Source organism: Quercus suber, unplaced genomic scaffold (assembly GCF_002906115.3).
Source record: "Quercus suber isolate HL8 unplaced genomic scaffold, Cork oak 2.0 scaffold_98, whole genome shotgun sequence".
NCBI classification, from domain to species: Eukaryota; Viridiplantae; Streptophyta; class Magnoliopsida; order Fagales; family Fagaceae; genus Quercus; species Quercus suber.
This window is the reverse complement of record NW_027069563.1, coordinates 1,220,062-1,244,764: the sequence shown is the minus strand read 5'-3', so window position 1 is coordinate 1,244,764 and position 24,703 is coordinate 1,220,062. Positions and strand designations below refer to the sequence as shown.

Here is a 24,703-nt window from a genome sequence, read left to right as displayed (position 1 = left end):
TAGCCTCAAATAGCTCTATGCATTAGTAGTTTATAGACTCTCTCAGTGATCTCTCAACTTCTCTATCTTGTTCTTCCACTTTTAAGTTTGATCTTTTAACGCTTTGGACTTTGACCCCTCGGTATTCACAAATTGAATTTCACAGTAATGTAATTTCCGCAGAAAATATTTTTCTCGGCATACACAGTAATGTATTCACAATCACAATATTTTTCTATGTACCATTTTTTAGGAAAAAATAAATTAGAGATTATTTTTATTAAATAGGTTGAACAAAATACAAATTTGAATGTTTAGCAATTTTTTTTTTTTTGTTTTATAGTAGGCTTTTTGTGGAATAATTAGATCATTTGTCGTTGTTTGGTTTTATTTTATTTTTGTTTAGTCTATGTTTGTTGTTATTTTGACTAATATTTATTGTTGTTAGGATTTTGTTTGAGGGACAGAATTAATTTTAGAGTAATGCTATGTCCACAATATTTTTACAATAAATCTTATGTAAAAAACTGTTATGAGTGGGTAAAAAAATAATATCAGTATTGAGCCCAAATTAAAATCAGTAACAACTTACTGCATTAGATTTTTTGTAAAATTATTATGAAAATATTGTTTTTTTTAGAAAGAAATTAATGGATTTTATTAATGTAATTCAACTACATCCAATTATAAAATCGAAACAGTATGTGATGGTACATCTTCAATCCATACTTAAAAATTTGGTATGCATAATGCATATTTAGTCAGACTATGAGCAACTTTATTACTGTTTCTCTTAATGTGAGAATACAATAATTTTACAAAATTGTTAGAAAACATTTTTACATCTTCAATTAGTAAAGTTGGTGATAAGCTACGCTCCCCTGACGTCAAAGCTTGAATCAGTCCAAGAGCCGCCAGTGATAGTGGTCCTCGGTGATATGCCATTTTTGCAAGTCAAGGTGGTTTTAGTTCTTGACTTGCATGTAGAGCCGCCAGTGGTAGCGGTCCTTGGTGGATAACTATCGTAAAGTCGGACTTTATTAATTGAGGACAATGAAATTCTACCAACACCGTACTCTTCTTGTCGGACAACGGAGTTAACCATTACTTTAACCATTACTTCATTAACCAACCATTTTTAGGTAGCAAAATTGAATTAGATTGTAGAAACTTCAAGGAATATTCATTGGCCAGCCTCCCTTATCATTTCGAACATAATAGGGTCCTTTAAATTGTTACCGCAAACGTCAATTTACAGAGTACAACTCAATGGCTCATGTCAGGTCCCATGTAATCTCCATTTCCAAGAACACAAAACTATCCCCTTTTAAGCTAATTATATTCACAAGTCACAACCCACAACACCTCAACTCTCGGACCAAAATCCAATAGAATATATCATGGCTCACATCCTTCTCGTTACATTCCCAGCGCAAGGCCATGTCAACCCTTCCCTCCAATTCGCTAAGCGCCTCATTCACTTGGGAGCGCAGGTCACCTTTGCCATCACCATTAGTGCCCACCGTCGCATGATCAAGAGTCCTCCTCCCGACGGCTTGTCGTTTGTCACCTTCTCTGATGGCTACGACGACGGATTTTCCCTGGATGATGCTCAGAACCACTTCGATCAGTTCAAGTGCAATGGCTCCAAAACTCTCACTCACCTTATTGTGTCCAGCGCTAACCAGGGTCGTCCCATTACTTGCTTAGTCTACACTCTGCTTCTACCTTGGGCTGCTGACGTGGCGCGTGAAGTTCACCTTCCTTCCACGCTTCTTTGGATTCAACCTGCCATGGTTTTGGACATATATTACTACTACTTCAACGGTTTTGCCGATGTTATCAGAAACGACAACAATGACTACCCCTCATCTTCGATAAAGTTACCGGGACTACCATTACTCACTAGCCGTGACCTTCCCTCCTTTTTGCTTGCTTCCAACACTCACACTTTTGCTCTCCCAATAATTCAAGCCCACTTTGAAGCGCTTGAAAAAGAGAACAATCCTAGAGTTCTAGTGAATACCTTTGATGCACTAGAGCCTGAGGCCTTGAAGGCGATTGAAAGGTTTAATTTGGTTGCAGTTGGGCCACTACTTCCATCAGATAAGTCATTTGGAGGGGATGTTTCCAAAGACTACATCGAATGGCTCAACTCTAAGCCTGAGTCATCGGTTATTTATGTTTCATTTGGGAGCTTAGCGGTCTTAATGAAGCAACAAATGGAGGAAATTGCACGCGGATTGTTGGGTTGTGGGCGGCCCTTCTTGTGGGTCATAAGAGCTAAGGAAAATGGAGAAGAAGAGAAGTTGAGTTGCAGAGAGGAATTGGAACAAATGGGAATGATAGTGCCGTGGTGTTCCCAAGTGGAGGTTTTGTCACATCCTTCACTAGGATGCTTTGTGACACATTGTGGGTGGAATTCAACTTTGGAGAGTTTGGTTTCAGGGGTGCCAATGGTAGCATTTCCACAGTGGTCTGATCAAGGGACGAATGCGAAGCTAATTGAAGATGTATGGAAGACAGGAGTAAGGATGATAGTGAATAAGGATGGGATTGTTGAAGGTGATGAGATTAAGAGATGCTTGGAATTGGTTGTGGGAGATGGAGAGAGAGGAGAAGCAATAAGAAGGAATGCCAAGAAATGGAAGGAGTTGGCGATGCAGGCTGCCAACGAAGGTGGTTCTTCCTATAACAACCTCAAAGATTTTGTGGATGAGATTGGTAATGTCGTTGTTTAAAGAGTGTAGGTCTGCTGTTGAAATAAAAGAAGTGTTCGTTTTTATGTCCACTTTCATATATTAGTATATGTACATTTTTATATTAATTGTGAACATAGATATAAAATAGTGGAGATAAACGATTGTATGTTGATTTATGTTTTTTCCTTTTTGTCTTACCTGTTCTTTCTTTCTTTATTTGTTACTAGATTGGAAAATCATTTACTGCTATTGCATGGATTTCATGTAATGCAGAGAAGTAATTATATGATTTATTTATTTTTATCATATATTTATATGGTGATCATTAGAGCATCTCTTGAAATATGACTAAAGAACAAAAAGATTAGTCAAACAAAAAAAAGACGCATTTTGGCAAATCTTCCTCACAATGAGATCATGATCTCAGCCTTGGTGCTATAAGCTCTTATCGCACAAGATTTTGGCAGTTTGATTCTTGAAACTCATAAATGATTGTTTTTCAATGGATTCTAAATTTGTGCTATGGGATCCGGATCACTCATAAAGTAATTGACATGGCAAAACAAAACAGTGTTTTCGAGGTGTAATAAAACCAAAAACAAAGAAGAAACAGTAGAGAGCTGCAATAAAACATTAGAAAAGGTGTAGACTATTTAGTGCCACAAATTTAAAAGAAGGAAAATGAATATAAAGAATAACTTTATCATAAACTCAACACTCACTTACTCATAAGGAGAGGTTAACATTTGAGCAAGAGTTCATTCGAAATTTATTATAATATTTTCAATAAAGTATTTATTGTATATACCAAGAACAACAACGCTCCACCTCTAGCCATCAAGACAGAAATCCTTGCGCACAAATATCTGCCAGTATATATAGATGACCATCCACCATTTTGATCACATGATCTAAGAATGAAACATTGTACACTTTTTTTTCCTCCTTTCCTTTTCAACATGCAAGAAACGGTTTGCAAATGTGAGTTTGTATAGGCTTAAGCCAAGATGGGAATATTTATGACTCACTAACTTTCAAATGTTACACCTCATATCATCACAATTACGTATGCATGGGTTTTGTTACTATGCTATGATTTTGTTTCCATATTAAGCAAACATAGGGAGTACACAAAATTTATTATTCAAATGTCTCCCCATATATTATAAGCACAACATTATCCAGATAATATACTAAAAACAGTCAGACACAAATATTGAATGTGTTCTTAAATTCAATTAAAGCAATTAGTACCAACAATTACCTTTTTCACATCCATTGATTCTAAATCCTTAAGACCAAATGCAGCCTAAACTTAATTCACATGCATTTTCTTTGTTGCGCCTAGAAGTCCTACATTGGGAAATTTTATTTCTTTCTAAGCTAGAGTACTATTAGAAAGTTGTCGGTCTTCTCAACTGGTAGTGGGACTATGTGAGAGCTGCTGATGAAATGGTTAGTTCGTGTTAGGGACATATTTTTATGTAATTGGCATATTCTTTGATAAAACGCAATTTACTTGTATTTGGGTAAATCTAAGTAGGTTCAAGATGATCATTACAAGTGGTTAAATTGAAAACATGAAGATTACTCAAAAACTGCTCAAAAAAAGTGCAATCTGCAGGTCTCGATACCTCCTCGACAGAAGCTCAATCTGTTGAGATTCATTAAAGCTCGACAGATATCTCGATTGATCAAGCTTTCGGGTTTTCAGATTATAGCCAGCAACGTTTTTATTTTAAAATGCTATTTATTTGTAGATTTGTATAATCCTTATTGGACAAGGAAAAACCCAAGGTTTGTGTAAACCTATTTGGAATAGGAGAACCCATTAAGCTCCTATTTAAAGGAGGTGGAAAAAGGAAAACCTAACCCTAGAGAGCTTCATAAGGTTTTCTTTTTGAAACCTTAGCCTCCTCCTACAGAAGAAAGAGTTCTTACTGCGTTTCTTGTACGCCTTTAGGTTCTGTAACCAAGCAAAGTCTCTTGCACCAACATTGAAGATCTTATTGGTGTTTCTGCATCAAAATGAGAAACTGTTACTACAGAACAAGTCCAATTGGATATTGGGGTAAGGGTTCAACTGTATGTTGGTATAAGGTACTGGGATTTCTTTACTTGTAACCACTTATTGTGATAATAGTAGAATTTCGAGAGTGATAACCTGAAAATCACCCGATGGGGTTTTTGCCGTTAGGTTTTCCCTATTCGTAAACAAATCACTGTATCAAATTTATTTTCCGTTGCACTTAGTTTAATTGGTGATTTTTTTGTGCTACCATGCACTTTGCATGTTAATTTGATTAATTAATAACTTGGCTAATTAACCAATTAATCACAATGGGTCAATACGTTTTTGGCCTATCAAGTGGTATCAAAGCAGACACACTCTGATTAGGGTTAATCTTTGTTGTGAGATCCATTGACCCCTGTTGTCATGGAAACTCTTGATTGTTTTGATTACATGATCTTATGTTGAATGATGATGATGATATTCAAGATGCCTATTGCAAGCTTTATAATTTTTGTATGAAATCTCTTGAATATTCTACAAATTAAAGGCTAAATTTAAAAAGGTCAAGCTTGAAAAAGATGATTTGATTGCAAAATTGGATGAAGCCAATAATTTGAATGAAAATTTTAAAAATCAAATTTCATCTCAGGTGGACAAAATTAAAAGTTTGGAAGAGCAACTAGTTGAATTTAAAACTGAAGTTGAAAAATTAACTAGTGCCAAACTTGTTGTTGAGCCTAACTCAAAAGAAAAGGATTTTTATATTCCTCCATTTAAAAGGAATAATGAAGAGTTGAAGGCTAATATTGCTAGGATAGACAAAGGTAAAAATTCTGATGTTAACGCTGAAATTTCTAAACCTATGTCTAAAACTCCTCCTAGGAAGAATAAAAATTTTGAATTTGTCCCCACTTGTCATCATTGTCATATTGTTGGTCATATTAGGCCAAATTGTCCTAAATTAAAGTCTTTGTTAACCTCTAATGTTAGACCTCCTTCTAGGAAGTTGAGTAGCTTTAAAACTACTCATGTTTGTCACCATTATGGTGGTTCTGGTCACACTCGTCCTAATTGTTTCAAGTTGTTTCCTCATAAGTGAGTGTCCAATAGGTCTCATCCTTTGTCTAAAGGCTCTGTACCTATTCTTGGTGAGTTATTAAAAGTTTTGAGCTTTTTGACTCAATTTCAGGGGAATTCTAATTCCTCTATATCCTTTAGTAGTCATACTAGGACACATACCTTTTCATCTTCACAGCTAAAGACTCGTGCTGTGTGGGTGATAAAGGATCCTAAAACTTAATTGTCTTTCTGTTTGTCCTTTGCGTTAATTCTTTCTATCTAAAGTTGGACTTTCTTTCTTGATTTCTTATTTGTTTTTGGAATAATGTTTTCATGCATTTGCATTTAGTTTTATGCATTGCTTTGTTTTGTTTAACATGTTTTTGTTTATTTATTTTCAGTTTTGATTTATTTTGTTTTTCATAAAAAAAAAATACAAATTGAAAAATACAAAAACAGTGTGTGTTTGGTGTACATTGGTACTAGTGTACCTTGGATGGCCATTGAAACAAAATTTTCTAAACTTTGTATCTTTCGTAACTTAGATGAGCATTTTTATGCACAACTAAGCAAGTGAGCTTTGTGGCTCTTGTTTGTGATGAGTAAGATTAAGTTATCTCTTGGAATTAACACTCGTAACGCTCTTTTTGACAAGAAAGACTAGAAAATCCTAAGAGAAATGCATAAATAACCATCTCACCATTGTTGCTCGTTAATCATGAAAGACATTTGTATGCTTCGGCATAGCAAAAGTGTGATGTCAATGACATTTGTGTGCTTCGGCATAGCAAAATTGGAATGTCAAATATAATTCTCTCTGTTATATGCTTATGCATGATATGCTAAATAAAAGAAAAAATGCAAAGAAAATAAAAAGCAAAAAGATCAGAAATGCTTTTAAATATGGTTGCAAGCGTGTATTCTAGGAGATGTAGGAGTTATAAGATGTACCTCGAAGGTAATAGTCTCCATTAAACAGTTATGATTATGTGTGAGTTAAAGTGATTTTCTCATATATCAAATCGCCATAACATGTATACACGTTGCGATATTTCTCACACATAACACGCAATATTCTTTGCTACTCTTGATACATGTGTAGGTACAATGCAATTTGGCCATCACAAGGTTTTATATGTGTTAATGTATATTCACTAAACTGTCTTGACTTGTTTTTTAAATATAAAATTGGTTAGACTTGTTTAGTGTGTGTGTGTGTATGTGTGTGTGTTTTTTTGAGAAATGATTTTGAGGGCTTAATATGTTGATTGGATCATTGGTTGAGTTGTATGTTTGATTGCATTCATGTTTGTGTTTTTCTCTTCTCGAAAAATTGTTTTTAAAAGCTTACTCAACACCTCTTCGATACCGAGCTATCTGTCGAGCTTCTTAAGCTTTTTTTCTTATCACAATCTCGACACTTCCTCGATAGCTGGTGGATCAATCGAGAAAGCTCCTGTCCCCTCGATAGCTTCTCGACAGCTGGTGGATCGATCGAGCTTCTCTTTAGCCTTTTGTTGATTTATCCCTTGACAGATCCTCGACAGCTGCATCTGTTGATGTCTATTATGCTCGATACCTGTCTCGCCACCTCTTGATCGATCGAGATTCCCTTGCATGCATTTCATTTTTTTTTCTTTGTTTTGCATTTTTCTTTTTCCTTTGTGTCCATAGCATCTTGTTTTTCTTTTTCTTGTAGGTCTATGGTTCCTTGTTCTCCTCGTTCCCTCTTTGTCAATTTTCTGTCTATCTCCGGTCATGTCTTTTGGCTTTCTATGCCCTTTGACAATCGTGTCAAAAATGGGGAGAAATTTGAGAATTGAATGTCATTTCTCAGGGGGAGTAATAGACTTAGGGGGAGAACTTCATGTTAAAGGGAAGAATGTTTTTGATGTAACTAACTTAGGGGGAGAGTTAGTTTGGTTCACATTGAAATTAACATATATTTTGCGTTATGTATCTTTTCGTTTTGTAACCATTTACATACATCATTTGTTGTTTCTATATTTGATGATGATGTATGTGTTTCACTCTTTACCTCACATGTGTGGTTTCTTTTCTCTCTTTATACACATGTTTCTTGTTTATTTAACTTGTCATTATTTTCCACAGGGTACCTTGATGTGTTTTGTTTAGTGCCTTTTAGGAAAGACAAGTTAAAGCCAAGTCAAGATTCCAAACCTTCTTTTTGCAGCAACTTCCAAGGTTCAGATCTAAACACAAAAGAGTATAAAACTAAAAAAGAAAATAAACACAAATATTAATTTAAAAGCATAAAATAAACAAGAAAAAGGTTTTTTTTTTTTTTTTGCAAAAAGATTTAACACAACCGGAGATCAATCCTGATAAATAGGATCATCCAAACCTTAACAACTGGAGATAAATAATGCATACTGTGACTGGACTAGTCCAATGAGATTGCAACTTATCTAGGTCAAAAACATGTTGGGAGGATTTAGCAGTCTCTTCCAAGTGAATTTTTTGCATATCTACAAAAGGACTAATACCCTTAATATCAACAATTGTCCAACCTATAGCTTTCTTATGCTCTTGAAGTATACTTATTAATTGGTGTTTCCAAAAACTATCCAACTTTGGTGGTTCTACAATAGATAGGAGTGGGGATGAAGAAAGTGGAAGAGGGGCCACTTTTGGTTGCCAGCTATCAGTACTTAAGAGAGAAACAGAATCCAACATTGCATTGACCTCCTCAATTGATTTTTCAATATCCAAATTGCAACCAAAAAGGGTTAAACAAGCTTTTAAGGGATCCTCACAACTTGATTGTATGAAAGTATCATGGACTAGGCTCTCAATCATGTTAAGCTCACATATATCCTCATTTTCTTGTACTTGCTTACTTATGTGGAAGATATTAAGCTCAACGGTCATATTTCCAAAAGAAATCTTCATTACACCACTTTGACAATTGATCAAAGTATTAGATGTGGCTAAGAAAGGGCGACCCAAAATGACATGGATTTGTGTACTGGCATTTAGAGCAGGCTCAATGTCTAACACAACAAAATCAACAGGTAAATAGAATGCATCCAACTTAATCAACACATCCTCAACAATACCTTTAGGAATTTTCACAGATCTGTCAGCTAACTGAAGTATCATGGTTGTGGGTTTCAGCTCTCCCAAACCTAGCTGTAAATAAATTGAAATGGTATTAGGTTCACACTTGCCCCCAAATCTAGCAAAGCTCGCTCAATGAGACAATCCCCAATCTTGCATGAAATTGTAGGAGATACAGGGTCCTTACATTTCACTGGATATTTGTTCTGAATGATTGAACTGACTTGCTTTGTCAAAAATGCCTTTTTAGGGACATTTGTCTTTCTCTTCATTGTCACAAGATCTTTTAGAAACTTGGCATAAGCAGGAACTTGCTAAATTGCATCAAGAAATGGAATATTTATTTTCACTTGCTTAAAAACCTCTAAAATATCTCCAGGTTGTGCACTTTTCTAAGGACTGATTAACCTTTGAGGAAATGGAGCTTTAGGAACAAACCTCTTATCAAGGGGAAAACTAAGATCCTGAATTGGAATGGAGGGTGGGTTGTCCTTCTTTTCTCCATGATCATCTTATGAACTATGAGTTCCTTTCTCCTCTAACACAGTGTTTTCATTATCCTCCACTTCTGGTATTTTTACTTGATTATCAACTTGTCTTCCGGACCTAAGGGTAGTAATAGATTGAACAGATTCATGTGCATGAATAGAACTAGAAGAACCATTCATGGCATACTGTCTTTTTGGGTTGGGTATAGGCTAACTAGGAAATTTTCCTTTTTCCCTCTCTCCAACTTGGGTTGCTAACTGGCCAACTTGATTTTCTAACTTTGAAATAGCTTCAGTATTAAAATGAGTGGAACTTTTCATCTCTTGAATAGCTTGGCTAGTTGATTGCATGAAAGTTTTGAGGGACTCCTCCAAAGATGATTGTCTTGGTGGTGCCATAAAGTGAGGAGTTGATTGAGGAATAGGAGGATATGCTTAAGTAGGTGGACGAATTTGACTTTGTTGATGCACTTGTTGTCCACTTATATTTGTGGGGGAATGGTTCTGCCTCCAAGAGAAATTAAGATGATTTTGCCAATTTGGATTGTATGTCTCTGAAAATGGACTAGCAAGTGGCCTTTCATAATTATTTGGTGCATTTGCTTGCTCAGTATAGTATTCAGGGTATCCAACTATGGAAGGACACATTTGAGTTGTATGCATAGGACTTGCACAAATAGAGCAAGTTTCACTTTGAACTTGATTGACAGAATTCATCCCTCTACAAACCGTACCGAAGTATAGTTTGATAAGAACGATGTCGAACCCATAGGGACTTGAATGAACATAGGAAAATTAATCAAACATATATATTAGTCACAGGGAAATTTTAAACCAAGCATTGTCCTCAGTGTTAAAAATGATACTCTCAAATATAAGTCTCAAATGAAAAGAGAGCAAAATATTAATATGCAACATGAGAACCAAGTAGAAACAAGTAAGGTAAGGAGAAGGAAGAGACGTACCTTGATCAAGCTGATTGTTATAAATTTTAAGTTCTGTCAAATATCAGCTAGAACAAAAGAAAATAAAATTAAACAAGAAAATAAACACAAAGTCTAATCTAGAAGCAAAAAAATAAACAAGAGCAAAAGAAAGAGAAAAAAAAAATGCAAACCTAATAAACACAAATGGTATCAATCTTGATAAACAGGATCCTCCAAGAGGACATCTTCAACTTTTGGAGGCTCAAGTTCTAAAAATGGTTTCAAACGTTGGCCATTAACTTTAAACATATCACCATTTTTAGGATTCTCAATCTCAATAGCACCATAGGGATAAACAGTGCAAACTATGAATGGACCTGTCCATCGAGATTGTAACTTACCTGGGAAGAGATGCAAACAAGAATTATAAAGAAGAACTTTTTGACCAGGTTCAAATGATTTTCTCAAGATGTTTTTATCATGAACCCTTTTCATTCGATCCTTATACGATTTGGCACACTTGTATGCATCATTGCAAATTTCCTTTGATTCCTTGCTCCAATTGGACTTAAATTTAATTGGGTTGGTCTTCTTTAACTTCATCATGGCCCTTGTAAAAGTAAAGTCCATTAGCTTTCTTCTTTGCACAAATCCACTTATTTAATTTCATTCTCCTACAAAAAACAAATTCACGTAATAAAACTCAATTAAGCACAAAATTGATTATTCAGCATTATTCCAAAACCAAATATAATATACATGAATTAACTCAAAATAAGTATTATAATGTTTTCTAACAATGATATAAATGTTAGGACATATATGGTTCACTTGTTAAAAACATATGTCATTCTTTTATGTAATTTTGAAGTCATCAAGTTTGTCCAAGAAATAAGCTGAGAAGTTTAAGAAGCTGTGCAAGTTTACTAAAGCTCGACAACTAGCATGTGTCAAAGTTTAAGAAGCTGTTCAACCCCGTGTGCTCGACAACTGCTTGACACCTCCTATCTGTCGAGGTTTAAGAAAGAAACAGAAATTCTAATCTGTTTTCTTGGGATCCGTGAATGTGTCTTTGGGCCTTTTTTTCTCCTAACCCTAGACATTTAAAATGACTGTTTTAAGGGCAGTCAAAGAGTACACAAGTTGCACAGGCTTTGAGAAAAGTTTGCTCAAGCAAATTGTGACCGGAGACAAAGTTTTGCCCTAGTTCATCTCTTCTGAAGAAGTTGTTGTGTTTATACACCATAGGGTTTTGTGACCAAGCATCTTCTTGATCTTCATTGTATGGATGAACTAAAGAACTTTGCAACCAACAATCTTCTCTAGTTGGTGATTGAAGTCGCGTACTGGGATCCGCGCATTGATTAGTCACGTACTTGGGAGCCGTGCATCAAAAGGAGAAATTGTCACTATAGAACAAGTCCAATTGGGTATTGGGGTAAAGGTTCAACTGTAAGTTGGTATAAGGTACTGGGATTCCTTTACTTGTAATCACTTATTGTGATAATAGTGAAATTTCGGGAGTGGTGACCTGAAAATCACCCGGTGGGGTTTTTGCCGTGTAGGTTTTCCCTATTCATAAACAAATCACAGTGTCAAATTTATTTCCGCTATTCTTAGATTAATTGGTGATTTGTTTGTGCTACCACGTGTTTTGCATGTTAATTTGATTAATTAATAACTTGGCTAATTAATCAATTAATTTAATCACAAGAGGTCAATACGTTTTTGGCCTATCAATAAATATGCAAAATTAAGCTATTATCAATGCACATCAAATACTCCCAAACCTACATTTTGCTAGTCCTTGAGCAAAACAGATAAAGAGTAAAAAAAATTAAAAAAATTAAAAAAAAAAAGAAAAAGAAAAATGAAATCCGAATTAGTCCACTTTCGCTGAAATTTTCGATTGCATTTAGCATATACAACAAGCCTTTAAACCCCTAGCTTACAATAGTGAATGAGTTGTAGTCTCGTGAGGGTTTGCAAGGAATATACTTACAAAATTCTGAGAATGAATACTAAAAAAAATAAAAATAAAAACATAACTAAGAAAATCAAACAAAACTTTTTTTTTTCATTAGCCTTGTGCAAATAGGATTAGTTCAAGTTCAAAAACACTACAATAGCTAAATAAATTTCTCATGCCATTAAAACTCAATGTGAGTAGCCAACCCAAACATACTCTTAGTTTTAGAGTAAACTTGACTCGAATCTCTATTTGAAAGTATATTTCAACTCAAATCTTTCCAGTGTTATCACTCAACAAATGAAATTACTCTGAAATGGGGTGTAACACTCTCAACAATATATGTGAGCGAAATGATGTAAGCAAAATCAAACACCTCACATATAAAACATGCAAAAAACAGTTAATCAAGAAAAAACAAGTAGTCTCATGAAAAGATGTCAAAAAGAATTTATACCACACTTTTTATTCAGTCATATCAATATCTGAACTACATAATCTTCAAGATCAAATAAAGACTTTATTAGGACGTAATGTAGGTAAAAGCAAAGGGAATGAAATAAAAATGGTTGAAGGTAAATATAAGAAGTTTTTTCAAGATTAGTCAGAATGTCAACTCTTTTTGAAATTTCCATTCAACATTTTTTTTTCAACTCTTCTTCTTCAAAGTAGTACTCCTTCCTTGCATTTCACTTCTCAAAATTTGATGAGAACCCTTTTTATTTTTTCCTTTTGACACTTTTCCTTCTTCTTTTTTTCTTTGAATTATTTTTTCTTTCTTCTTTGAATTCTCACACAAACCACCACATTGAAACAAACTGATCAAATTCCATCTTGAAACACTATAGATAAGGGCTTTAAAAAAGAAAAGGCTAATTAAAATGCTCAACGGGGTGACTAGTGATAATGTATCAAGAAAGAAAAAGAAAAACACATATATGGTTCAAAGTAGACAAAAATGGCCTAATCTCATCTCTCAAAGACTAGTATAGATCATTCAACATCAATGACTTCAAAAGATTCAAGTGCGGCATAAAATTAATTTTTTTTTTTCCTTGGCCAAAAGAAAGAACAATGAGACTAAAACAAGGGAAATATGTTACGTACTTCCAAATAAACTTTAAGATTAGAAAAAAAAAAAAAGTAACCCTCCAAAAATAATGATATTCAAGTGTGGTATAAAATATATATATATATATATATTTTTTTTTTTCTTGACCAAAAGAAAGAACAATGAGACTACAACAAGGGAAATATGTTACGCACTTCCAAATAAACTTTAAGATTAGAAATAATAAATAACCCTCCAAAAATAATGATTGGCTCAAAACTCATAGGGGTTACAGTCTCCACATTGTTATCATCAAGATTTTCTAATCATTTTTATCCTTCAACAACAAGTTGTGTCTAAGTGGCTATGTGCATGTGTAATGAATTGAGCATGAAAGCAATGAAATTCTTTAAGCAAGAGTAGTATAACAAACTCAAAACATAATCCTCAAGCTAGGCAAAAGATTTATTTTATTTTATTTTATTTATTTTTTTAAACACAACAAAACAAAACAAAACGAAAAGATAGAAATCTATATACATCCCCCCAAACCTATACCAAACATTGTCCTCAATGTTAAAAATGATACTCTTAAATATATGTCTTCAATGAAAAGAGAGTAAAATATTAATATGCAACATGAGAACCAAGTAGAAACAAGTAAGGTAAGGAGAAGGAGGAGACGTACCTTGATCAAGCTGATTGTTATAAATTTTAATTTTTGTCAAATATCAGCTAGAACAAAAGAAAATAAAACTAAACAAGAAAATAAACACAAAGTCTAATCTAGAAGCAGAAAAAAAAAATGCAAACCTAATAAACACAACTGGGATCAATCCTGATAAACAGGATCATCTAAGAGGACTTCTTCAACTTTTGGAGGCTCAAGTTCTAAAAATGGTTTCAAACGTTGGCCATTAACTTTAAACATATCACAATTTTTAGGATTCTCAATCTCAATAGCATCATGGGGATAAATAGTGCAAACTATGAATGGACCAGTCCATCGAGATTGTAACTTACCTAGGAAGAGATGCAAATGAGAATTTTAAAGAAGAACTTTCTGACCAGGTTCAAATGATTTTCTCAGGATGTTTTTATCATGAACCCTTTTCATTTGATCCTTATACAATTTGGCACAATTGTATGCATCATTACAAATTTCCTCCAACTCATTGATTTGGAGTTTCCTTTCAGCACCTGCTTTGTCAAGATCAAAATTTAACCGCTTAATAGCCCAATAAGCTCTTTGCTCTAACTCAACAGGGAGATGACAAGCCTTACCATACACAATTCGAAAGGGGGACATTCCAATGGGAGTCTTAAAAGCTGTACGGTATGCCCACAATGCATCATTGAGTCTTAAAGACCAATCTTTCTGAGTAGGGTTAATTGTTTTCTCCAATATTCTCTTGATTTCCCTATTAGATATCTCTACTTGACCACTTGTCTGTGGGTGATAAGGTGTTGCAACCTTATGAGTGATGCCATATTTCTTCATTAGTTGCTCAAAAACTCCATAACAAAGTGCTTTCCTCCATTACTAATAATGGCACGTGGTGTACCAAACCGTGCAAACACATTCTCTCTCAAAAACTTGACTACAACCTTGTGATCATTAGTTCTACATGCAATGGCCTCAACCCACTTAGAAACATAATCAACAGCAACAAGGATGTATAAGTTACCAAAAGAATTAGGAAAATGACCCATGAAATCAATACCCCAAACATCAAATACCTCAACAATCAAAATAGGGTTCAATGGCATCATATTTCTTTTTCCAATACTCCCCAACTTTTGGCATTTCTCACAAGCTGAACAATATACATGGGAATCATGAAAAATGGAAGGCCAATAAAATCCACATTGCAAATTCTTGGTAGCAGTCTTTCTTGATCTAAAGTGGTCTCCACATGCATGATCATGAGAAAAGGATATAATATTTTGTTGGTCACTCTCAAATATGCATCTCCTAATTATTTGATCAGAACAGTACTTAAACAAGTATGGATCATCCCAAAAGAAATACTTAACCTCAGCAAAAAATTTAGACCTATCTTGTTTAATCCAATGCGAAGGCATTTGATTAGTAACAAGATAATTTGCAATATCAGCATACCAAGGTCTATGGGATACATGCAACAATTGTTCATCAGGGAAAGATTCAAGAATAGGTAAATTGTCATCAGTGTGCTCAACGATTAATCTAGACAAATAGTCAGCTACTACATTTTCGGTTCCCCTCGAATCTCAAGATCAAATTCTTGTAACAATAAAATCCATCGGATAAGTTGAGCTTTAGCATCTTTTTTGGAGGAAAGATACTTCAATGCAGCATGATTTGAATAAATTAATACCTTAGACCCCAACAAATAGGACCTAAATTTATCCAAGGCAAAAACAATTGCTAATAATTCCTTTTTTGTTGTATAGTAGTTCATTTGAGCATCATTTAGAGTCTTACTAGCATAATAAATCACATGGGGAACCTTTCCAACCCGCTATCCTAAAACAGCACCAATTGCATAATCAGAGGCATCACACATAATCTCAAAAAACACTTTCCAATCAAGTGGTTGAATGACAGGGGCAGAAGTCAACTTAGTTTTTAGTCTCTTAAATGCATGGAGACACTCATCAGCAAACACAAATGGGGCATCTTTGGCAAGTAAGTTGCATAAGGGCCTTGAGATTTTATTAAAATCCTTGATGAACCTTCGATAGAATCCTGCATGACCTAAAAATGATCTAATTTCCTTAACAGATCAAGGAGGTGGAAGGTTAGAAATCAAATCTATTTTGGCCTTATCAACCTCAATACCACTTTCTGATATGACATGTCCAAGAAAAATTCCCTCTCTCACCATAAAATGACATTTCTCCCAATTAAGAACAAGATTCTTCTCCTTACACCGCACTAACACTAAGGATAGGTGGTGCAAAAATTCTTCAAAAATGGATCCAAATACTGAAAAATCGTCCATAAATACCTCCAAAAATCGTCCCACCATATTAGAAAAAATATCAATCATGCACCTTTGAAATGTACTAGGAGCATTACATAAACCAAATGACATGTGACGGTAGGCAAATGTCCCGAAGGGGTAGGTGAAGGTAGTCTTTTGTTGATCCTCTTGTGCAATGGGAATTTGATTATATCTATAATATCCATCAAGAAAACAATAATAAGCATGACCAGCTAGTCTTTCCAACATTTGGTCTATAAAAGGAAGAGGAAAATGATCTTTTCTTGTCATGGCATTCTACTTACGGTAATCAATGCATACTCTCCATCCTGTTTGCACACGATTTGGGACTAACTGATCATTCTCATTCTTGACAACTGTTATTCCAGATTTTTTTAGTACAACTTGAACTGGACTCACCCAATTACTATAAGAAATTGGGTAAATAATACCCACATCCAAAAGCTTCAAAACTTTAGCTCTCACTACCCCTTGCATAATAGGGTTTAGACGTCTCTGCGGTTCACGTGAAGTTTTAGCATTCTCTTCTAAGTGAATTCTATGCATAACCATAGATGGACTAATACCTTTGATATCAGCAATTGACCAACCTATAACCTCCTTATGCTCTTGAAGTACACTTATCAATTGGCGTTCCCTAGGATCATTCAAATCTGAAGCTATAATGGCAGGTAAGGTCTCAGAAGAACCTAAAAAGGCATACTTAAGTGTGTCAGGTAATGGTTTCAACTCCAACTTTGGTGGTTCCATAGCAGATGGGGGTAAGGATGAAGAAAGTGGAAGAGGAATCACTTTTGGTTGCCAACTATCAGTACTTAAGAGAGGAACAAAATCTAACAATGCATTGACCTCTTCAATTGAGTGTTCAATATCAAAATTGCAACCAAAAAGATTTAAGCAAGCCTTTAGAGGATCCTCATAACTCGATTGTAGGAAAGTATCATGGACTAGACTCTTAATCATGTCAACCACACAGATATCCTCATTGTCTAGCACTTGTTTAATTATGTGGAAGATATTAAGCTCAACAATCATATTTCCAAAAGAAATCTTCATTACACCACTTCGACAATTGATCAAAGCATTAGATGTGACTAAGAAAGGGCGACCCAAAATGACATGGATTTGTGTACTGGCATTTAGAGCAAGTTCAGTGTCTAACAATACCTCTAGGGATTTTCACAGACCTATCAGCTAATTGAAGTGTCATGGTTGTTAGTTTTAACTCCCCCAAACCTAGCTGTAAGTATACTAAATATGGCAATAAGTTCACACTTGCCCCCAAATCTAGCAAAGCTCACTCAATGAGATGATCCCTAATTTTGCATGAAATTGTAGGGGGTCCAGGGTCCTTACATTTCACCGGATATTTATTCTGAAAGATTGAACTAACTTTCTCGGTCAAAAATGCCTTTTTAGGGACATTTGTCTTTCTCTTCATTGTCACAAGATCTTTAAGAAACTTGGCATAAGCAGGAACTTGCTGAATTGCATCAAGAAATGGAATGTTTATTTGCATTTGTTTAAAAAAATTCTAAAATGTCTCCAAATTGTGCACTTTTCTAAGGATTGATTAACCTTTGTGGAAATGGAGCTTTATGAAAAACCTCTTATCAAGGGGAGAACTAAGATCTTGAATTGGAGTGGCGGGTGGGTTGTCATTCTTTTCTCCATGATCATCATGTGAACTATGAGTTCCTTTTTCCTTTAACACAATATTTTCATCATCCTCCACTTCTGGCATTTTCACTTGGTTATTAACTTGCTTACTAGACCTAAAGGTAGTAATAGACTGAACATGTTCTTGTCCATGAGTAGAACTAGAAGAACCATTGATGGCATACTGTCTTTTTGGGTTAGGTATAGGCTGACTTGGAAACTTTCCTTTTTCCCTCTCTCTAACTTGGGTTGCTAACTGGCCAACTTGATTTTCCAACTTTGAAATAGCTTAAGTATTCAAATGGGTGGAACATTTCATCTCTTGAATAGCTTGGCTAGTTGAGTGCATGAAAGTTTTGAGAGACTCCTCCAAAGATGGTTGTTGTCTTGGTGGTGCTACAAACTGAGGTGTTGATTGAGGAATGGGAGGATATGCTTGAGTTGGTGGACGAAATTGACTTTGTTGATGCACTTGTTGTCCACCTACTTTTGTGGGAGGCTGATTTTGCCTCCATGAGAAATTAGGATGGTTCCTCCAATTTGGATTGTATGTCTCTAAAAATGGACTAGCAAATGGTTTCCCATAATTGTTCAGTGCATTTGCTTGCTCAATATAAAAATCAGGGTACCCAACTACGGAAGAACACATTTGTGTTGTATGCATAGGACTTGCATAAATAGAACATGTTTCACTTTGAACTTGATTGACATAATTCATCCCTCTACCTAAATCTAAAGCCTCAACCTTACGAGTGAGATTGCCCAACCTAGCTTTTATGTCTAAATCTTCACTGACTTCATACAATCCTCCTTCCTTAATTACAGGGGCAGATCTCTCTTTACGGTTGGAAAAATCCCATTGTTGTGAACTTTCAGAAAAATTCTCAAGAAATTTGTATGCCTCATCATCTACAAGACTAAAAAATCCACCACCATTCACGGACTCAATCATGTTACGATTTGTCTGAGTCAAACCATTGTAAAAATATTGTATTAGTCTCCATGTTTTAAAACCATGATGAGGACACCTTAAGATCAAGTCCTTAAATCTCTCCCAACTCTCATAAAATTTCTCTTGTTCATCCTGATAAAAATATACAATATCTCTCCTTAAAGCATTGGTCTTGGCCATTGGGAAAAATTTAGAGAGGAATTTTGTGACCAACAGTTCCCATGAAGTGATAGATTCAGGTGACAAAGAATTAAGCCATGCTTTTGCCTTATCCTTCAAGGAAAAAGGGAATAAACGCAAGCAAACAAAGTCATTAGTGAAATTCTGGAACTTACAAGTAGCACAAATCTCAAGAAAATCCTTTGCATGTATATAAGGATCTTCTCTATCCAATCCATGAAAAGTAGGAAGAAGGTGGATTATCTATAGCTTCAACTCAAAATGTGCAGCAGTGGTTGTAGGCAATACTATGCAAGATGGAGGGTTGGAGGTTATGGGTGAGAACAACTCCCTAAGAGTTTTGGAATCTTCTCCTATTTCTTCCATTGTGGATGAATAATCAAAACTAATAAGACAATTTTCTTTATCACGTATCCAAGTTCTCATACACCAAGCACAAAGAATTTTGTTTTTTGTTTTTTTTTTTCTATTTAAAAATAAATAAATTTTAACTACAACTAATAGAAGGAAAAATTCAATTAAGACCTAATTTATTTTCCTAACCAAGTCCCCAGCAACAGCGCCAAAAACTTGTTGTGAAATTTTAAAGTACTCGCAAGTATATGAGTATAGTTTGACAAGAACAAGGTCAAACCCACAAGGACTTGAATGAACGTAAGAAAATTAATTAAACCTTAACCAATTTAATCCTAATCTAGTTTAATAAAAATTGATTTTTTTGATCCTAAACTATGTGCTCTTGCATGCGCTCCACATGTGGGTCCATGAAAACAAGCCTCCTATCAATTATTTCTTCTTCTGTTTTTTTCTTTTCCCTGCTCCTTCACGGGTGACATGATTTTAGGAAGCTTCTCTTTACTCTTAATCCCTGCTTTTTATTTTATTTTATTTTTTGTTTTTATTTCACATGCTGACTTCACTACCTCATAATTAAATATTTCCTTGGCACTTTTACCTTGTTAGCTTGAATAGTAAGTTTCACTTCTTATTCTTTACTTTTTGGTATTTTCTTGAATTCACACCTGGATGTAAGTTGCCTTGATTCAATTGGCCTAGCCCCACTTTGCATGTAAAGTCCTTGTTATCTGTAATACAAAAATATTATGCAGTAAGTCACAAAATAACATAAAATTAAGGTTAAATATGTAAATATGTGAGTATTTTATTGTATATATTTCATGCACATCAGAGACCAAATCCAAGCTTGTGGGGGCTAAATTGCATGCATGGGGTTCTTCTAAGACCAAACCCGAAACAGAGAGATTAAAAGGTTAAAAGCTGGAACCACATTTAGGCGTATAGGTTAATTTGTCAAAAAACAATGTTGGCAAAAGTCATCATGGTTGGTAGAAAGTGGAAAGACACGAAGTCTTCAACTATTGTTAGTCTAGCTAGCTCTTCTCAAATAATGCAAGGATTATCCAAGAAAGCCTAATATAAGGTGCAGGGAAAGCACCATTAACCCCAAGTCTTTGGCATCTTTGATAAGTTTAGTTGTTTAGGTCTTCCTAAATAATGCAAAATTGGTATATTACCGGTGGCGGATGCAACTTTTTTCCCTGTTGAATGAAGACTGTCTTACAAAAAACAAACAAGAGGGTAATCAACTAAGAGAGAGGAAAAAGGAGAATGATTAGAGTCCATGAAATATTGACATATCATCTAATCAAGAACTTATAGATCTCTAACAATGCCAGAGAGAAGCAAATGAGTAATGTTTAACTTTCTAAAAACCTCACTACATATTTAACCATTTATATAGTAAAAATAAATCTAAGATTTATCCCAAATGAGTTCTAAATCTCCAAGTTGGCATTATGTAATAAATTATTAGTTTATATTACACTATCAATGTAAAACAATAATTTTTTAAAAGGAAAAGGCCAACATTTTATCTAGAAAGAGATAAAAAAAAATGTTGATTTTTGCAAGAGCTTATTCATTTACAACACAAACTAACTTTAATTCTCAAATTTCGAAAAGATATCTCATGTGTCGAGCGCATACAAGAGTTTTGCTGTATCCCATATTCAATACAATTCATTTATTCAATGAGAGAGTCACTTTTCGAATATAGCTAAGGATATGGCCAAGCACAACAAACTGTCCTGGTAAGAGCATTTTACAGACAACACATGCCATTGATAAACCTATTTGCTTGGATAAAGGAGAAATTTTATTATCAAAACAAACACAATTTACAATGACATCCAAACACCAAAACAAAATTAATCCTTATGAAAGTTCAAAATGGGTATGAAACACCCTTGAACGTTTAGACCCCCAAATTACAAAAATACTAATTCAAGCTTTATATCAAACAATTAATGTGCGGAATATGATAACAAGCTTATAACAAAATTGATAAAACAATCTAAGCCAAATATAAACACATCCACAGTAGTAAATATAAGGCAAAGATAAAGGAAAGAGAGATGCAAACACACGGACAACACACGATGTGTTTTCGAAGAGGAAACCGAAGTCCTCGGCGTAAAACCTCTCCGCCGCCCTCCAAGCGGTGATAAAATCCACTAAAGAATATAGTTGGGATACATGAACAGCAGAAGACCCTCCAAGCCTAATCTACCCAAGTACCTAAGCCCTCCAAGCTTCTTGCTCCAACGAGGTTATGCCGAACCTATTTCTTCTTTAGCTTCCCTGATTTCGCTACTTGACCATAGCATCAACCAATGTATATTGGTTCCTTCCCAAACTGCTTCCCTAAGCACCAAATGGACCTTCTCACAGACGTGGGTGTGGTGAGATAAGGGTTTGGTAAACAACCTCTCAAGGGTATGACAATGGAGAGGAAGAGAGTAGAGGAATTTGTAGAGTTTCTTTAGATGAAGATTGGGGATGAGGCAATCTTGTTTTTCTCTAGGGTTTTCTCTCACAAAATTCTCTCTGGAAGCTCTCGTAATATGATGGGTATAAGGGTGTATATATAGTAGGGTGAGAAGGGAATGCAAAACGTCAGTTTTTGCCAAATAGGGAAAGTTGGCGACTTGGTCTCGTGGCTTGCCCAAGTCGCGAGTTCAAGTAGCGACGTAACGGCCTGGCCAGCCTGGGACTTTTGTCCTGTAGCGTGACAGCTGGCGCGACCCTTTAGCTTCCCAATGTGCCTCTCACGTGCCAGCTTTTGGCGGCTTTCCAGTCGCGATCCACCCGCGAGCCCTAGCCGCAAACCTTTGTTTTTCTTGCACACTCTTGAGCTTTTCTTCACATCTTCTCACACACTATCCTTACAATTTTCCCACCTAAATATAAGGTTACTAAGTGCTAAATTACAAGCAAATTGGTCACGGAATAAAGCCAATTAAATGATTGATTAAATTCAACCTTACAATCTCCCCCTTTGGCTATTCCGTGACAAAACTCTCAACAGACTCTAGACTTAAACGTGAGTTGGAAACAGTTGGAAAACTCACTAACACCTTACTCTAGATTCTGTAAAGCTCTTGAACATATGAATAAGTAACTCCTGAAACATAATAACATAGCAATATCATTGTATGCAGAAAACTTAATATGCATATGGAGCAAAATAAGCATGATCAAGCAAAAAAAAAAAAAAAAACATAAGCATAGAAACAATAATTCATGGCAAGATCAACAACAGTAGTCACTTAAGAAAAAGTGATTACTATGTTCATTCACATGAGGAATGAACATCCAGACATGCAAAAATGATAAACTCAATTGAAGAGTATCATTTGCAAGTCCAACACTCAACCAATGCATACAAACATATATGCATCTAGGAACAATCCTACACGGGCACAAGAGTGTTGTACTTAAGATAATGCAAGGCATTAACAAGTACCAAAGCACAAAGCACAAAGGCTGCATATGCAAAGTTTTGCAAATACATGGCATAAACCATAAAAGCCTACAACAGTGCATAAGAACAAGAAACAACCCTCAAAACTTACAAAAGCAACAATGGGTACAAATCAACACAAAAAGTGCTGAAGCTGAAAAACATCATACTATATATGTGCTGAAATAAACAACTACCACCACAGTATTTTGAGTTATCAAAGTTTTATATACAGAAAAAAAACAACTGAAAAAAATGATGAAGAAATCTCCCCCCCAAAACGAGCACTCCCCCTCAAGAGCTGCCCTCAAAAGTTCTCCCCCTTTTTGACTGGAATGGCCAAAGGGTCACTGTTTCAGCTTTGTGAAAATGCCATCAACTTGAGTTGCTAACACATCAATTTGGTCCTGCATGACAACCAATCTCTCTGACTGCTCTTTCTGGCCATCTTTGAGGGTCTTTTCCATTTCCTTAAGACGTTTGTGAAGCTTATCAAAGAGCATTTGCAACTTGTCAGGCTGAGGGGCAGACTGTGGTTGTGTAGTGTCTAGTTGCTATGACGCATGGGTGGCATGTACAGGTGAAGCTTGCTCAGGAGTAGAAGAAGTAGGAGAAAATAGATGTGCACTCTTTGGAGCTTTGGATGAATGACTCCTGCTGGCCTGTAGAGTGAACATAGAGATTGGTCGAGGACGAGCAATCATGTTCCCAATTGAGGGAGGAGTAACACCTTCACTTAGAATGAACTTCATAATAAGACTACAGAATGGAAGGCACCCTCGTGCTACTGTTCTGGTTGCTGTCTTTCTTATGATGTGATAAATATGGGCACAGATGTCAATGGTCATGCTTGTGATGAGATCACATAGAAATTGAGCCCTTCCAAGGTTTATATACACCATGTTGGTCAACGGATAAAGGTTTGAAAACATAATCAGCTTCAATGTTGTCAAATCAAGTGAAAACTTGGTAGTACTAATTGATGTGCCGGTGCTGGAAATGTCATGGTCAGGACCAAGAATTTGGAGAATGTCCTGAATCACTGGAGTACGATCATCATACGGAGTAAGGTCGGTATCCGCAGGTCGTGTGATTTTGAGAAGTTCAGCTATGGTGTCTGGACTAATGATGAACTCCGTTCCTCTTACCAAACAATGTAGTTCACTCTCAAGATCAACTATGTTGGCGAAACATTCCTTCACTAGTTCAATCATCGGATCAACAAAATTTCTGAATAATGCTGCCCAATCTTTTGTCTCGAAGATCCGAGGGACAAAAGTTGTGTCCAAAGTGTCAAATCTGACCTCCCATTCCACTATAGGAGTTCCCTTGTCAAAAATGTTGGAGTAGGCATCTAGGTGCTGAGGAGTTCTGAATAACTCAATATTGAGTTCAGTAGATGGCTGTGAGGAAGACTGTGTTCTTTTTGCAACAGGCACTGTTTCTTCTTCTGACATCACTTCTTTTCCTTTAGAGGATTGTCGAGACATCTGTGAGAGAGCAAACACACAGCAAAGTTCCAAATGCAATACCACAGGGAATCAACATCAACTTGATTAGATTCAGTTAATAATGTGAGAAAATTTCACTTTAATCACAAACACAAGAATCAGGTCAACAAAAAGATAACAAATGGCTAAAATGAAACACACTCCACACAGAAGCACATAAACATTCCAAGGAGCACAAAAACTATGAAGACCACAGAACCATAGACAAATGACCCACGGCCACATACAAAGTGCACCATATAGATCTCAAACCCATATGTTTAATGAGAAAGAGAAACTCTATCAAACAAACAATGCTCAGACTAGAGACAAACATGCT

General features: G+C 35.5%; 1 protein-coding gene, 1 non-coding gene and 1 pseudogene across 2 annotated transcripts; 2 read left to right on the top strand and 1 right to left on the bottom strand.

Annotated features, from left to right (window-relative positions):
- The first annotated feature begins 1,201 nt into the window (after window positions 1–1,201).
- On the top strand, window positions 1,202–2,876 carry LOC112033110 (phloretin 4'-O-glucosyltransferase-like). The gene has a single exon (XM_024065891.2). The coding sequence runs from the start codon at window positions 1,380–1,382 to the stop codon at window positions 2,718–2,720; it is 1,341 nt and encodes a 446-aa protein (XP_023921659.2). The 5' UTR covers window positions 1,202–1,379; the 3' UTR covers window positions 2,721–2,876.
- Window positions 2,877–8,109: 5,233 nt separating this feature from the next.
- On the bottom strand, window positions 8,110–18,003 carry LOC112020614 (uncharacterized; annotated as a pseudogene).
- A 925-nt stretch (window positions 18,004–18,928) lies between these two features.
- Window positions 18,929–19,037, top strand: LOC111985152 (small nucleolar RNA R71). The gene has a single exon (XR_002880020.1). It is a non-coding gene; the product is annotated as a small nucleolar RNA R71 (small nucleolar RNA).
- The last annotated feature ends 5,666 nt before the right edge of the window (window positions 19,038–24,703 follow it).